The sequence below is a fragment of the Entelurus aequoreus genome, linkage group LG01, assembly GCF_033978785.1.
Source record: "Entelurus aequoreus isolate RoL-2023_Sb linkage group LG01, RoL_Eaeq_v1.1, whole genome shotgun sequence".
In the NCBI taxonomy this organism is placed as follows: Eukaryota; Metazoa; Chordata; class Actinopteri; order Syngnathiformes; family Syngnathidae; genus Entelurus; species Entelurus aequoreus.
The window spans coordinates 10,787,822-10,805,746 of record NC_084731.1 but is presented as its reverse complement, the minus strand read 5'-3'; the positions used below and the strand labels follow the sequence as shown (position 1 = coordinate 10,805,746).

The following is a 17,925-nucleotide window of genomic DNA, read 5'->3' as shown; positions in this document are numbered from 1 at the left end:
GTCAGGACAAATCTACAGGTACAAATTTCACCTGATGTTGGGAACAACCCAAGTAATCCATCCATATGACGGTATAACAAAAAAAGCTCAGAAATTAAGTTGTGTGATGAATAAATGGAGGTGCAAAAATGCATGGAAAAGTAAGACAACACCTAAAATGTATCTATAATTAAACAGCAGTGCAGCCCCTTGTCAGTGCAAGACACATTTACTGATGGGTATGAGCAAAGAGCTGTCTCAAGACCATCGCAAACTAATTGTTGCAAAACATAGCGATGGTACTGGTTACAGGCACATATCGAAGCTTTTGAATTGTCCAATGGGCATGGTTAGGGCCAAAATACGTAAGTGGAAAGCCAAACATACCAAACCTTGCCTCGATCATGTGCTCCTAGCAAGATTTCTAATAAAAGGAGTGCAAAGAATAATCAAAAGAGTTGTCCAAGAGCCAAGGACCACCTGTGGAGAGCTGCTAAAAGACCTGGACTTAGCAAATACTGTTGTCATGAGGAAAACTGAGTAATGCACTCCGCCGCCTGTAAGCACGCTCTCCATGCAAGACCCATTGCTGAAAAAAAAGCACATCAAAGCTTGTTTAAAGTTTGCTGAACAACATTTTGACTAGCCCAGGGGTCGGCAACCTTTACCACTCAAAGAGCCATTTTGGCAAGTTTCACAAATTAAAGAAAGTAATGGGAGCCACAAAAAAAAATTTAAAATGAAAAACACTGCATACAAAGCTTAAATGCTTTGTGCTATGTTAACCAGGGGTCTCCGACACACGCACCGGCACGCACTTTAATGTGGAAATTTGATGTTAGTGCAGCCCGCGAGTTTTGAACTAATGGCGCTTGATAGCGTCATACTTACCAACCCTCTCACTTTTCCCGGGAGATTCCCGAATATCAGAGCGTGATGACACTGCATTTGGCGCCCTCTACAGTCTGCCCTAACAGTGTACCTGCTCGACTACACGTAAAATGCAATTTCAGCTTGCTCACGTAAGTGACAGCAAGGCGTACTAACTCAGCAGCCACACATCTTACACTGACGGTACCAATACCCAGAATCCCATGCAGCCCTAACTCTTCCGCTCAACCAACGCACGGAGAGGGGGGGGGTTGATGTGTGGGGGGATTTGGTGGTAGCGGGGGTGTATAATGTAGACCGGAAGAGTTAGGGCTGCATGGGATTCTGGGTAATGGTTGTGTTGTGTTTATGTTGTGTTACGGTGGGATGTTCTCCAGGAATGTGTTTTTCTTTTTTTTTTGGTGTGGGTTCACAGTGTGGCGCATATTTGTAACGTAACAATGTTAAAGTTGTTTGATACGGCTACCGTCAGTGTAAGCTGTGTGGCTGATGAGTAAGTATGCTTTGCTGTCTCCTGTGTGTGTAAGTAATAACAACATGCAACATGTGGCTGGACTGGCACACTGTATGTAAATGCTATAGAGGACAATTACTGCAGTGCAATTAGGGCACGCCCTTTATTTAGTAATTAGAGTGTAAATAGGATTATTTTTTCCCTGGGAGTAATTTATGAGAGACACTGACATCCATAAATCTCCTGGGAAAATCGGGGGGGTCGGCATGTATGTAGCTGAGCCGCATCAGAGTGGTCAAGGAGCCGCATGCGGCTCCGGAGCCGCGGGTTGCCGACCCCTGGACTAGCCAGATGAACACTGGGAGAATATAGTCTGGTCTGATGAGAGCAAAATTGAACTGTTTGGATGCCATTTTTAGATGCATCACAATTTGGACATGGGGGATTATAAAATCAATTAGTAAACTTCAATAATCGATGTATTTATTGTACATGAAGTAATGCAGAAAGTTCAAAATTTTGGCTGACTGCAGAGAGCCACCTCAGTGAGAGATCTGGCCAGCTCCTTATGTTCCAGTTTAGCACACATTTCCATGAATTTAACTAATGTGATAGAAATTTCTTATTAAAAATGGTCAGTTTTCAAAGTTGCGAGTGATAAACACTAAACGAAAAGAAATGTAAAACTGCGTCAATATACACAAATTAAAGATGCATCAATAATTGATTTTTAATCGAATCGTAACCGTAATCGAATCCTGAGGTGACCAAAGATTCCCACCTTTAGCCATAATGCACACCACGTTTGGAGGAGAAATGGCACTGTACATCACCCTAAAAACACCATACAAACAGAGAAGTTTGTAGGTGGGAACATGATGGTGTGGGGCTGCTTTTTAGCAAATGGTACTGGTAAACCTCACATCATTGAAGGAAGGATGCATGGGCAAATGCACCAAGACATTTTTAACAAAAATCTGTTGGCATCTACGAGGATGATTAAAATGAAACAAGGATGGACATTTCATCAGGATAATTCTCCTAAACATAATGCCAAGCAAAAATCTCAAATTGGTTTCAAAGAAAAAAAATACAGCTGCTAAAATAGCCCATGCAATCACCTGACTTTAATCAAATTGAACATCTGTGAAAAGAACTAAAACTCAAGTTCCAAAAAAGGAAACCCACGGAACCTTAGAGATTTGAAGACTGCTTGTGTGAAGGAATGGGCCCAAATCCCACCAAAGCAATGTATGCAATTAGTTTCTGTAGGAGTCCTTGCAACAAAGGGCTTTTATACAAAGTATACGCCAGTTGGCGTGTTCAATACTTTGTTCCCTGTGTCATTTCACATTATGACACACAACTTAACTTCTGAGCTTATTTTTTCTACTTTCTTTGTATGTATGGTTACTTAGGTTGGTTCCCAACATCAGGTGACATTTTCATGTCACGTTTGGTAATATATTTAGTGTTAAGAAATGGTGACGTGAGGTGTTTAGGGCACGACCGACCGGTAGGAGACCACGGGGAAGACCCAGGACACGGTGGAGAGACTATGTCTCCCAGCTGGCCTAGGAACGCCTCGGGATCCCCCCGGGAAAAGCTGGACGAAGTAGCTGAGGCGAGGGAAGCCTGGGCTTCTCTGCTGAGGCTGCTGCCCCCACGACCCGACTTTGGATAAGCGGAAGAAGATGGATGGATGAAATGGTGACGTGTTAAATACTTATTTAAGCCACTGTATATTGCAGCCTCTTACAATAACAATATATGCTCTGTAGGGATTTAACGATGAATGGTATTAATAATTAACCATGGTAAAACTCTTGACAAATTCATGAATCATTCATTCTTTTTTTGTTTTTTTTAAACCAACACTTAAATATATATATATATATATATATATATATATATATATATATATATATATATATATATGTATATATATATATATATATATATATATATATATATATATATATATATTTTTTTTTTTTTTTTTTTTTAAACTAAAGAACATTTTGTTTTTCTACACATATATTACTTTCTCAAATAAGAGGAAGTTGGATATTACTTTCTCAAATAAGAGGAAGTTGGATAACAAGCTAACAGACCTAATTTTTATAATCCAATTGCCATGCGAGTTTACCTGGAAGTAGCTTGTGTATTTGGGCTTAGAGGTAAACAAATGTAGAAGAAGACAGAGGAGGACCGTACTATAATTTAGGTTGAAGTTATCCAGAATCTCTTCTTTGTTTTTCTGTCTTACCCAAGTCAAACACTGAATATGTGGGGATGAACATTACTACAAAGCTGATGGATGGATGGATGCATGGACAGTTCTTTAGCAGGATAATTAATCAATGATGTGGAGGTTTAGGTACTTACATAGTATGTGAAATTCTGTAAGCCTTCTATCTTGTATTTTTCATGTTTCCTCTAGGACAGGGATGGGCAAACTACAGCCCAGGGGCCACATCTGGCACATTGGTCTTTTTAATCCGGCCCACCAAATATTACAACAAAATGAGGCAAAGATCTGTTTTGAGAATTGCCACAACAAAACTGATACTAGACTTTGACGCATTAGGAAATAAAGGGTGATCAACAACACTGCTCCTACTGAAAGAGAATGTAAGTGTTAACCCCGTTATACCATTTTTGCATTTCTCTGAGGTTCGGATCTGATATGGTTGAAAATAGATGTATAGTTAACGTTTGAGACGTTTACTCTTAGTTCCAAAAGATATGATATGCTTTAAAATGCATCATGTGTTCGCCCGGCCCGTCTGTCAAATTTCAAAAGCCAATGTATGTATCTTATGTACTGTATATATGTATGTACCGGTATGTATTTTATGTGTGTGTAAAAACACACATAAATATATTAACACACTAGTGTTGTAACGATACCAATATTTTGGTACCGGTACTAAAATTATTTCCATACTTTTCAGTACATTTCTAAATAAAGGGGACCACAAAAAATTGCATTATTGTCATTATTTTAACAAAAAAATCTTAGGGTACATTAAACATATGTTCATTATTGAGAGTTTGTCCTTAAATAAAATAGTGAACATATAAGACAACTTGTCTTTTAGTAGTAAGTAAACAAACTAAGACCCCTAATTCAGCTGCTGACGTATGCAGTAACATATTGTGTCATTTTTCTACCTATTATTTTGTCAACATTATTAAGGACAAGTGGTAGAAAATTAATTATTAATCTACTTGTTCATTTACTGTTAATATCTGTTTGAAAGCCCTAATATATATATAAAACACATGTCTGTCTCAGCATCTAGGCTATTTAATTGTTCACATTGAACCTACTAGCTGAGCTTTTTTAAAAGAGAGTGGTTTATCCGGAGGAATACGACACAAAGCGGTCTACAACAGGAAGTGAACCAGCATGACGACACATAAGCACTTCTGTTGTTTTGCTGCTTTACATTCAAGCTAACTCAGCGCTTACCATGGCTTCTTATCTCCTCCTACTCTCTTGCTTAATGTCGCATGTTTAGCTATTCCTCCATTCCTTCAGTGATGAAAAAAATGTAGTTTATTCACTGCCATGGAGCATTAGAGTAACAGAAGCGCTAGGCACTGTGGGTGGACAGACATTAACTGCATTCGACATTAGGACGCTACATTGCATTGACATCGTGTCCGTTGCAACCTGTTGCAGCTTGTCTCCCTCAGTTTTGCAGGACACAGCTGGAATGTCTTCACACGGCACTGATTTTGATTCTATCAATCTATTGTAGGCCAAAATGTTATACTTTCTATCACATATTGTTTATATTGCGCAACCCTAACCATGGATTATCAAAGTGTAGCACAAGTTGAGATCACAATAGATCTCCTGGTATATTTTTGGTGTGTGACTGAAGCCAAATGACCTGTGAGGAGAGCTGCAGCACCAAGAGGATCTTCAGACTTTTCATGTGAATGCTCCGATCCAGCAGCTCCACTGCCTTGTCCAGGTCATCCTGAACGGTCAGCGGAATCACCAGCTGCAGAAGCCAACGGACAAAATGAACAGAGAGAGCTGAGTGAATGTATTGCTTATCTTAAATGACCGACCGAGCTAATAATGGGTCTCAAAAGTTTTGGTTCTACCTCGTTGTTGCTGTAGTGAAGATCCATCGTCTGACCAAAAGCCACCTTAGCTTTTGCCCTCAGGTCGTCCAACTTGAGAGGCCGACGGAATTGCAAAATTCTACGAAAATAAAGAGGTCAGAGATAGAGGGGTGCGCAGAGTAGCACGGGTAATGAACCAAGTCTGTGTCTCACCTCTTCTCGCCTTTGAACTCGAATTTTACTCTGATGTCATTCTGTCCCAAATGCAAACATTGAGAGAAAGTTAAAATTCAGGAGGAATTACTGTACATATTGCTTTGTACTTTCTTAAATTATTAGATGAGTTGCGGTGTCACTTGTAAAGCATTACAGTAATAAATACAAACTGAATATACATGTCTACTGTTTTTCTTGTCAATGCATACAAACATTATTTATAGTGACATTAAATTTCAGCTAACTGTTGCCATGACAACATGATGTGGGGGAACATCAGTACCGCAAATAATCCAATCCAATCCACTTTATTTATATAGCACATTTACACAACAAGAATGTTTCCAAAGTGCTGCACAGCCATGTTAAAAACAATATTAAAAACAATATTAAAAACAATATTATGCTACACCAATGACTGAATAAAAACAAAGAATAAATGAATAGAAAACCAATACAGAGACAATATAAAAAATAAATATGATTAAAAACGATTTTAAAGGGTAAAACCAATTAAAACAGTAAAATAGACATCAAAATTTACAACCCTAACCACACAGGACAACAGAGGACAGAAGACCACACAACTCACGAAGTATTAAAAGCCAAAGAATAAAAGTGGGTCTTAAGACGAGACTTAAAACACTCCACTGTGGGAGCAGTTTGAACATGGAGGGGCAGACTGTTCCAGAGTTTAGGGCCGACCACAGAGAAGGCCCTGTCTCCCCTGGTTTTAAGTCTCGTCCTGGGCACCACGAGCTGGAGCTGGCTCTCGGACCTCAGAGCGCGCGCAGGTGTGTAAATTTGGATGAGGTCCGAGATATACTGAGGTGCCAGTCCATGTAAAGCTTTAAAAACAAACAGCAAGGATTTAAAATCAATTCTAAAATGAACAGGGAGCCAGTGCAAACTCCGAAGAATTGGGGTTATATGCTCACGTTTCCTGGCCCCTGTTAAAAGTCGTGCTGCCGCGTTCTGGACTAACTGCAACCGGGAGAGAGCTTTTTGGCTAATGCCAGCATAAAGTGCATTGCAGTAGTCCAGGCCACTTGAAATAAAAGCATGCACGACTTGTTCAAAAAGGTTAAAAGATAAAAAAAGGTTTTACCTTTGCTAAAAGACGAAGATGATAAAAACACGATTTTAAAAACGCCATTGACTTGTTTGTCAAGTTTAAAATCGCTGTCTATAGTGACGCCAAGGCTGGTGACTTTGGGACGCACATGATTTTGCAATGGTCCCAAGTCAGTGAGGGCCGGACCAAAAACTGAAATTTCCGTTTTTCCCTCATTCATTATTAAAAAATTCTGGGTTAACCAAGCCTTGACATCACATAGACAGTTGAGAAGGGGTGTCAATAAGCTGCATTGTTACTGCAATTCAATCTATGTTCCATCACACAGTGTGAACATGAAGTAAATCAGTGTGGCTTGCATTCATCATAAGAATGGAAATTGTACAGTGACGTGTTCTGGGATGTACAGTATGTCAATCTCCTGTATGCGCAGTAACTCGGGCTGCACTCTATTACCTCTTTTCCAGTATAGCAAATTTAATTAATGGTGTTGAGTAGCTGAGTCGAGCCAGTTCTAAGACGGCTCTACCACAAACTCACTCCACCTGTTTCACTTCACATGTTCTTGGGGCACAAATATTGCGTCACAGGGTTTCATATTAATTAAAGTATGTATGTGTCTAGTTGACTGTCTGAAGCAATGCGTTTCTGGGATGCTTGCTTGGGGTTATGCCTAATTTTGCCACAACTGGCCAACAGCTACACGTATTAGCCCCATGTATAAACTAAATTAAGACTCCAAATGAAGGCATAGTCTAATAATACGGCAAGCTTTCTCAAATCACTTCTCAGTCCTCTCACAAGCAAGGAAAGACAGTCATCGCTTTGCACAATAGAAATGATCTGAAAATCCCGAAATAAGACTGTAAATTACCCTAAGTCAGGAACAAAGCAGCAATAGACCAGTGCAGACGTGATAGATTTCAGACATAGGGCAGGCAAACTAGTGCAATGGTTCCCTTTTGTTTTCTGTCACGACCGGCCCCAGGGGACTTTTTTTTTTTAATTGAAATATTGAGAAACTGGTCGTATTGATCTACACTGAAAAAAAATATAAACGCGACACTTGTTTTTTTCTCCCATCTTTCATGACTCGAACCTAAAGATCTAAAACTTTTACTGTATACACAAAAGACTTCTTCTTCAATATTGTTCACAAATCTGTCTAAATCTGTGTTAGCGAACATTTCTTCTTTGCCAAGATAATCCATCCCATTTCACAGGTGTGGCATATCAAGGTGCTGATTAAACAGCATGATTATTGTACAGGTGTGCCTTAGGCTGCCCACAATTAAAAGGCCACTCTGAAATGTGAGGTTTTATCACACAGCACAATGCCAAAGATGTTGCACATTTTGAGGGTGCGTGCCGTTGGCATGCTGACTGCAGGAATGTCCACCTGAGCTGTTGCCCGTGAATTGAATGTTCATTTCTCTACCATAAGCTGTCTCTAAAGGCGTTTCAGAGAATTTGGCAGTACATCCAACCGGCCTCACCACCGCAGACCACGTGTAACCACACCAGGACATCCACATCCAGCAGGTGCACTTCCATGATCGTCTAAGACCAGCCACCCGGTCAGCTGCTGCAACAATTGGTTTACTTAACAAAATAGTTTTTGCACAAACTGTGAAAAAAACATCTCGGGGGAAGCTCAACTGAATGGCCGTCGTCCTCATCGGGATCTCACGCTGAATGCAGTTTTTCGTCGTAACCAACTTGAGTGGGCAAATGCTCACATTTAATGGTGTCTGAAAAGTTGGAGAGGTGTTCCTCTTTACGGAAGAATCCCGGGTTTCACTGTTCAGGGCAAACGGCAGACAGCGTGTGTGGTGTCGTGTGGGAGAGCGATTTGCTGATGTCAACGTTGTGAATGGAGTGGCCCATGGTGGGGGTGGGGTTATGGTATGGGCAGGCATATGTTATGGACAACGATTGCAAGTGCATTTTATTGATGTAATTTTGAAATGCACAGAGATACCGTATTGAGATTTTGAGGCCCATTTTTCTGCCATTCACCCGAGACCATCACCTCATGTTGCAGCATGACAATGCATAGCCCCATGTTGCAAGCATCAGTACACAATTTCTGGAAGCTGAAAACATCCCAGTTCTTGCACGGCCAGCATATTCACCGGACATGACGCCCATTAAGCATGTTTGGGATGCTGTGGATCGGCGTATACGACAGCGTGTTCCACTTCCTGCTAATATTCAACAACTTGGCACGGCCGTTGAAGAGGAGTGGACCAACATTCCACAATCAACAACCTGATCAACTCTATGCCAAGGAGATGTGTTTGGACTGCGTGAGGCAAATAGTGGTCACACCATAGTGACCATTACCATGAATTGATTAACGTGGACCCCGACTTAAACAAGTTGAAAAACTTATTCGGGTGCTACCATTTAGTGGTCAATTGTACGGAATATGTACCAAATACTGACTGCTTTTCTGACCCCCCCTGACCCCATTAAAACAAAACTGCACATTTCACAGTGGCCTTTTATTGTGGGCAGCCTCAGGCAGACCTGTGCAATAATCATGCTGTCTAATCAGCATCCTGATATGCCACACCTGTGAGGTGGAATGGATTATCTTGGCAAAGAAGAAGTGCTCACCAACACAGACTTGTGAACAATATTTGAGAGGTTGTTTGTGTATATAGTAAAAGTTGTACATCTTTGAGTTCAACTCATTATTAATAGGAGCAAAAACAAAAGTGTTGAAGTTTATATTTTTGTTCAGTATATTTATATGTACTGTAATTTCCGGACTATAAGCCGCACCTGACTATAAGCCGCACCAGCTAAATTTAGGGGAAAATACAGATTGCTCCATATATAAGCCGCACCCGACTATAAGCCGCAGGGTTTTGATGTGTAATTAGCGTAGTATATAGGGGTTCCTGCTACCACGGAGGGGATTGTCGGGACAGAGATGACTGTTTGGGAACGCAAAGCGTCCCATTTATTAACAATAAATCTTTCAATCATTCAATCGAACTTTCACATCTTTGACATGGCGAACAGCATTCGTGCAGAGTACAAATAATACAACGGTGCAAAGTAATACAAAGTGCTCGCCTGTACGTTATCAAAATAACCAGCCGACCGGTATATGAAAAGTCAGTCTTTAATCATTGTGTCATCGTCTTCCTCCTGCGTACTAAAACCACAGAAATCCTCTTCGTCGGTGTCGGAGAACAACAGGCCGTAAATAAGCCGCACCCTTGTATAAGCCGCATGGACCAGAACGAGGGGGGAAAGTAGCGGCTTATAGTCCGGAAATTACGGTATGTGTTCAGCTACTAGTTGATTTGCACTTGCTCCAGATAAAGAGCTTATTCTAAATAGGCTACAGTAATAGCTACGCAAGAGTTTCTCTGTCTTTATATGGGCCCTTGGCTGAAACTTAGCTGATCCATGGCAGCTCATCTTTTGAGGGTGGAAGTTCCTGGCTGTAATTTAGCTAGAAATGTGCTGCCATTCAGCTGGCGTTCAGCCTGAAGGGGAACTTTAGATGGCTACTACTGTATGTACACTTTGTCATATTTACTTGTCAGGCTGCTCATTCATTTCAGCACTGCTGTCACCAACCCAGAGGCTTGTGGAAGACATTAATACTGGAAGTCATGTCATATAAATAAAGTTAATTTGTCCTCCTGAGGAGCGTAACACAGTTTAGCGGTAACATGTACAGTAGCCAGGACGGGATGTAACTCTACCCCGCCAAAGAGTTTGCTACTCGGTAGACATGAACCATAAAAAATGTGTCATCAACCAAAGAAATTGACAAATTAAAAAGATGGTTTGACAAAAACAGACTATCGTTGAATCTTAGTAAAACTAAAATAATGCTATTTGGTAACAGTAGAAGAGAAAGTCAAACACAAATAGAAATAGACGGAATAGAAATTGAAAGAGTAAATGAAACCAAATTTCTAGGTATAATGATTGATGATAAATTGAACTGGAAATCTCACGTAAAAAATATACAACATAAAGTTGCAAGAAACACGTCAATAATGAATAAAGCAAAACATGTTCTAGACCAAAAATCCCTTCATATTCTCTACTGCTCACTGGTGTTACCATATCTGAGCTACTGTGTAGAAATATGGGGAAATAATTACAAAAGCACACTTCATTCATTAACGGTGTTACAAAAAAGATCAGTTAGAATAATACATCATGTTGGATATAGAGAACATACAAACCCTTTATTTATTGAATCAAAAATACTGAAATTCCACGACATAGTGAATTTGCAAACAGCTAAAATTATGCACAAAGCAAACTACAACCTGCTACCCAAGAATATACAACAATTATGACTTACTTCACCAATTATTATTATTAAATTCTTACTATTATTTATTTATTTATTTTTATTGTGATTACTTATGGAGTTTATTGTGAAAAAATTGTGAACAGGAAGTGAACAAAAAGTTTTGCAACTGTTATGTAAAGAAAAGGGGTAGGATTAAATAAGCTCTGCTTCTTCCTACTCCTTTTCGAACATGTTGAAAAGAGAAACTGGAAATTGAGATGTATCATGTTGTATGCTTGCATGTTCGAAATAAACTCAAACTCAAACTCAACTCAACCCCGTGGCATGTTTACTATTAAAAACAAAAGATATGCCGGAACTTTTGGAACCTACTCTCAACTAACCCAGCAACAGCTATAATGGAAAAGGGGTATGTTCAAACACAGTGCTTACCAGGTTCTTGGGCGAGGAGACTTTGGGTTTGCCCAGGTCCGACAGGAACCCAGCAGGACGGCTGGAGCGGTGGAGTTCTGCCAGGTCCTGCATGATTGACTGCAGTGCCTCCTGCTCATCTGTTCATTTAATTTAAGGAAAAAAAAAGAAAAAACAAATAAATACCTTTAAATTAGGTAGAAAATAAAAATGAGAAAACTCTCAAAGTAAAAGTCATTTTTGGAGGCAGCAAACTGTACCATCTTACATTCCTGTATATGACTCGCATTATAAAAGTTGTATTGCAGGTGAGAACATTTTAGTGGATCTGCAGTTTGTATGTTAATGCTAACGAGTTGTTTGTCTAAATAGCAAATGCAACTCCTACAATTACTATCTTGTTTAAAATGTTGTTTTATCATCAAAAATATACAGAACTTAGAATATGTATACATTAAAAGGAGCCATATGTAAAAATGTCATGTCAAGTCATCGTTGAATGGCCCTGATACGTCAACAGGCATTAATAAATCATGTTCTTTTCGAATGCCTTTATAATTGATGATAGTAGTTCAGCTGGGATATGCTCATTTCAAAATTAGATCTACAGCCCCGAAATCTTGTTGTTGTTTTCCTTTCGATGCCGCGCCCTCCACCGTTTGACCAATTAGAAAGTCTGTGAGTGTTACATCCAGGTTGTCAGTTATGCACCGCCACCTTCGTCTGGCTACTGCCACTGGTAAAGTTACTAAACATGTCAGACCTTAGTCAATCTAAAAAGGCCTCGTTACGATTCTCAACTTATTCATGACAAAACGTGGATTTGTATCTGGGATGCCTTTGAGAGATGGAGACCATTGAAGGCGGAGAAGATTTTTTCATCTGATGCCAAACTTGCTCATTTCCTCCTTGATAGGTAAGTAAGGCATTTACGTTTTCTTATTACTTGTAATAAATGGGAATGGACATTTCGAATGTAAACTATATTATCCGATACAGTGTATGATCTTTTCTAACAAAGCTAGTATGTTCGCGCAACCAATGCTTAGCATGCTAGCCCGGTCAATGACTAGGGTTGGGTATCGAGTATCGATTGGAACCGGGACTAACTTTCCGATTCTCCCGGAATCGTTCAAAAGTTTAAATTTCGATTCCTAGTTTCGATACCCAGTCCAACGACCGGAAAAAAAGAATAAGTCCGCCGACCGGAAGAAGAAGCCGCTAAACACCAACGAAGAAGCGCCCACCGCCGTAAGTGTTAGCATAGCCGAGCGAGTCAGTCAAGCATGGATAGCGGGCGTCAGCGGTCGAAGTGTGGCTTTATTTTACTAAAAAAAATGAAATATCGGCGAAATGTAACACGTACGACAGGACTGTTTCGTGCTTAAGAGGGTGCACGTCGAACATGATGAAGCACCTCCGAGTACAAATAAATGCGTGTCCCGTATTCGACGCGCTGCGCCGACCGTCCTCCTGTGCCTCTTCCTCTGGCTTCGACGCCCAGCCTGGCACCTCGGTGACTGCATTGCAGTCCGAATCCGGTAAGTAAAACAATATATATGCAATAAATAATGTGTTTTGCGCCAACGTCGAGGCAGCTAACAAATTAGCCCGCATATTTTTTCATAGACAATTTACAACCTGCTAGCCAGGCTTCGCGATGTGCTCAGCGTACTCCGTTCACCGTAGCGGCAATGGGGAAGATGTTGGTGACACAGACGGAAGAGTGCCACAGAAAGGTCACGGCACACATAGTCAAAAGACTGCATCCCTTTTCAGAGGTGGAATCTCCAACATTTAGGTTAATTAAGCAATAACGTTAGAGCTAAGCTAATTGATACTGGGCTAAACAGTAACAGCAACATTACATGTTTGTTTATGTTTGCAGGGATATGGTGAAAACTCTCAACTCAAAATACATACCACCTTCCAGGGACTACCTGTCAAACACATTGATCCCGGCATAGTACAAGAAGAATCGGAATCGAGAATCGTCAGGTATCGGAATCGAAACAAAGAATCGGAATCGTTCGAATTCAAACGATACCCAACCCTATCAATGACACATGGACATATAGGCTGACGGGGAAAATATATGCCCTTTGGCATGTATGTCGATGTGTCATTGAACTGACAGGGCAAAATATATTTTCGACAAATAAAACCTGAGTGAATATGGGTAGTGTCAGTGCCTATTTCGTTTTCAATATGCTGATACGCTGAGGAAATGGGTTCCAACTAGGGCTGGGCGATATGGCCTTTTTTTAATAGCTCGATATTTTTAGGCCATAATCGCGATACACGATATATATCTCGATGTTTTGCCTTAACCTTGAATGGACACTTGATGCATATAATCACAGCAGTATGATGATTCTGTGTCTACATTAAAACATTCTTCTTCATACTGCATTAATATATGCTACTTTTAAACTTTCATGCAGAGAGGGAAATCACAACTAAGTCAATTTAGCAAAAGTGTATTTATTAAACAGTTATTAAGCAGTGGCACAAACATTCATGTCATTTCCAAAACAGAAAGTGCATTTTAAAACAAGCTATAAGTGCACTTTTGTGCATGATGTCACACAAGATATTTCAATAAGTGTCACATAAAAATGAGCTGCATATCAAATAGTATATGTCCTACGGTGTTGATGTGGAAACAGTTGCTTCGGCATTTAGTTGGTGTGGCACCGAACGGAGATGTTGACATGTAAAGACATATTCCCGCTGGAAGCCAAACCACCGTCAGACAATGGACCCCGTGCTGTTTTTCTTGGGAATTAATTATTCCTCCATTTGTTACCAGATTCGCACCTTCTTTCTCTCGTATTACCGCCCAAACCACACCGTTAGCTGTTAGCATCACAGTTAACGTTAGAGGAAGCAGGACCTGACTCCCCTCCAAGCACCTTTTCTTTGAACTGTTTTGTGACCAAAGGCAGCGGCTGTTTACGACCCCCGTCCCTTTAGAAACAGCTGTTGCCATGTAAACAGGGAAAGTCCAAATAAAAGAGGAGGCGTACAATCTTTCGTCATAGCGTGGTGGGACACTGTGCAAGGATACAGGTCTACGCGTGAGCGTGTGACGTTGCTGACGTGACAGTATGTGACGTATGTAAGAAGGTGCGCTTGTTTTTATGTGAGTGAGAAACGCATGCTGTCTAATGCCCCGCAACTAAAAGCAACTGCGTGAGAACGTATACTCCAATATCACGATATAGTCATTTTCTATATCGCACAGAGACAAACCCGCGATATATCGAGTATATCGATATATCGCCCAGCCCTATGTTAAAGACAATATAACTTTATTGCACATGTCAGAATAATTGTATCTAATTATCACAAAACTTTGTGTTGCAATGAGTTCCCGGCGAGCAGACAAAAGCTGTTTTTGATCTTACCAAGCAGAAGGCTTGTAAAACTCCACTGTGTAGGATGGGAAGCGACATGAAGGTGTCGTTTTTTTTTATGTATTGTAATCCACAAGAAGATTTTGTCTCGACCCGAGATCTACAAAGCGGAGAGGAAGCAGGACCTGACTCCCCTCCAAGCACCTTTTCTTTGAACTGTTTTGTGACCAAAGGCAGCGGCTGTTTACGACCCCCGTCCCTTTAGAAACAGCTGTTGCCATGTAATCAGGGAAAGTCCAAATAAAAGAGGAGGCGTACAATCTTTCGTCAGAGCGTGGTGGGACACTGTGCAAGGGTACAGGTCTACGCGTTTCTCCTAATTGAGCCAAATTTAATTCTGTCTCCGTTTGATTCCTTGCTTCTTTGTCTGTTTAATAGATGTCGCCAGTGTTTTAACCTGACAGCACATGTCCTATATCTCTGTATCAATGATGAAATGCTTTATAATTCCATGAGTGTTGCAGTGGCACACGCACGTCTGTGCACTTTATATAGGCACTTAAAGATGCAAAAGGGTTTTCTTGGCTTGTTAGTGCGTGCTGATTTTAGAAATAATGTACACTTCACTGCACATGTAATACATCACCATGTTATAATTCTATGAGTGTTGGCTTTCTGCAGCAATGGCGTGCATGTACGCTTTAAACACTGGAAAAAAAAAGATACATAATGTTCCCGGGGATCTGTGTACACGCAGGCTGGTTTTAAAGATAACGTACATGTCATTGTACATCTAGTATTTAAAATAAACATAACAGAGGTGTAATGCCACCAAGTCAGCTGTTGCAGCTTTTTTCAGGCTTCTGATTGGACAGAATGTGCATGACAGCAGGTGTGTGCGTGTGCGTGTGTAGACAGACAGTTTTGAAACTACACTTGAGTGGATGGTAGGGATGATGTTTGATAAGGAATTATCGAGTTCGAGCCTATTATCGAATCCTCTTATCGAACCGATTCCTTATCGATTCTCTTATGGAGTCCAGATAGGTTGTTGTATATGGAAAAAAAACACACAATATTTGGTTTAACAAAAGCTCACTTTTATTATATAATAAAAAAATTAAATCTAATAAATAAATAAATATTGACTGTTACCCACCTAAAAAAATAAAATAAAATAAATACATATTGACTGTTGTTACCCAAAGTATATTAAGTGGGATTTTTCAGAGAAACAAATATATACAGTAACACAAAAACAAGCTGTCTCTGTGATCACTATAGGTGTATAAATAATAATAGTGTTAAATAAAATCAGTCCCTTGGGCACAAAATTGAAAATAATACAGCTCTCCAATAAGTGCACTTCTGCTGCTATTGGAACATAACTGTTTGTTATGATGCTTTGACATTTTTGCACTTTATTTCTTTATTGAAAGAAAATTCTATGAAGAGAAAAGTTGTTTGCAAATGTGGTTACAAGGCTAAAAAATGAAAAGTTAAAGCTAAAAAAAGAAATACACTTTATTGAGTTAACATTATTTCTTTATGGGGGAAAAATGTTATGAGCTAGAGAATATAACAACTACACTACCCAGCATGCAACGGGAGTTACGAGCATGCGCGGTAGCCCCGAAAAGTGTTGCATGTTGCCACGCTGTGGAAGTAAACATCTCAGCCAACACGCCTCGTCTGCATTATTTATAATTAGACAGACAACACATCTACAGTGTGATTTTGTTTTGTTTACAAGGAAAGAAAAACAAAAGTTCAAAAAGGGAGATATGTTGTATATATATGTATGTGCTGCGGTTGTTTGAAGAACGTTGCGACAGCTGCCGTAAAGGAGGTGCGTTGCTAGCCTGGTTGCTATGTTTCCGGTTGGTCGTAAAAGTGTTCTTCATGTGTTTTACCCTGCTAAAATCTCTCAGTAAAGTTATTCGATGGATTATAGCTTTTGTTTTGAACTTTATTACACCTTGGAGCGCTTTTTCCCGTCCATTGTTTTCCTGCTTTCGCTATCTGCGCCTAATGACTGAGCTACGTGACGTCATTTCTTGTGATGTCCCACGGAGCATTTCTGGCCGGGACGGGATTCGAATAAAGAATCAACTCTTTTCCTTTACTATAGTGGTCTCGATAACAGGTACCGGTTCCCAAAAAGGGATTCGAGTCCGAGGACTCGGTTCTTTTCTTATCAAACAACCGGTTTCGAGTATCATCCCTAGTGGATGGAGACGGTTTTAACATTAAATATGAGTTTTTGAAAATCTCCGTGTTCGTGTGGACATGGCCCAGGTTTAATCCAGTAAACAGGTATACATACCCATCATAACGACACGGCTATTGACCCAAGCCAAGAGTCCAGGAAAGAGGATTCTCCCATCAAAGGGATTCCTTTTCCTGTAAGAGCACACACAACACACAAGTTGGAGCAGGATTCGGCTTGCCTCGTTAGAACAACTCGTGCTGTCTTCAAGCAGCACCATGTAACAGTAGATTATCAGCAACAGTACATTTTACTACCGCCAAACACGTTGCTGGTTTGCACAAGACGCCAGACGTACGGACTCAAAGACATTTTGAGCAAACAATGAAGTCAATTAAAAACAGAGTGCAAATGCTGAATACATGCACTGTTCATGCCTGTAGAAATAGGTACAATAAGGATTTTGGTAAAAGTTATTTTAGAGTTCAATAAAATAGTCCATCATGAATGGGAAAAAGTTGTTAACAAGAAATGTTAATGATGTATAATGTGTTGGTAATGATGTACAATGTGTTGTAACGATGGTAATGATGTACAATGTGTTGTTAATGATGTACAATGTGTTGGTAATGATGGTAACGATGTACAATGTGTTTTTAATGATGTACAATGTGTTGGTTATGATGGTAATGACGTGCAATGTGTTGGTAATGATGTACAATGTGTTGTTAATGATGGTAATGACATACAATGTGTTGGTAATGATGTGCAATGTGTTGGTAATAATGTACAATGTGTTGGTAATGATAGCAATGATGTACAATGTGTTGGTAATGACGTACAATGTGTTGGTAATGATGGCAATGATGTACAATGTGCTGGTAATTATGGTAACGACGTACAGTGTGTTGTTAATTATGTACAATGTGTTGGTTATGATGGTAACAATGT

General features: G+C 40.0%; 1 protein-coding gene across 1 annotated transcript in view; it reads right to left on the bottom strand.

Moving 5' to 3' along the window:
* map3k2 (mitogen-activated protein kinase kinase kinase 2) overlaps nt 1-17,151 on the bottom strand; it is a 39,731-nt gene extending 22,580 nt beyond the window's left edge. Inside the window, 6 exon segments of the mRNA XM_062043940.1 lie at nt 5,230-5,343; nt 5,450-5,549; nt 5,624-5,664; nt 11,428-11,546; nt 17,092-17,122; nt 17,125-17,151. Coding sequence (XP_061899924.1) covers nt 5,230-5,343; nt 5,450-5,549; nt 5,624-5,664; nt 11,428-11,546; nt 17,092-17,122; nt 17,125-17,151 — 432 coding nt within the window.
* Between the last annotated feature and the right edge of the window lie 774 nt (nt 17,152-17,925).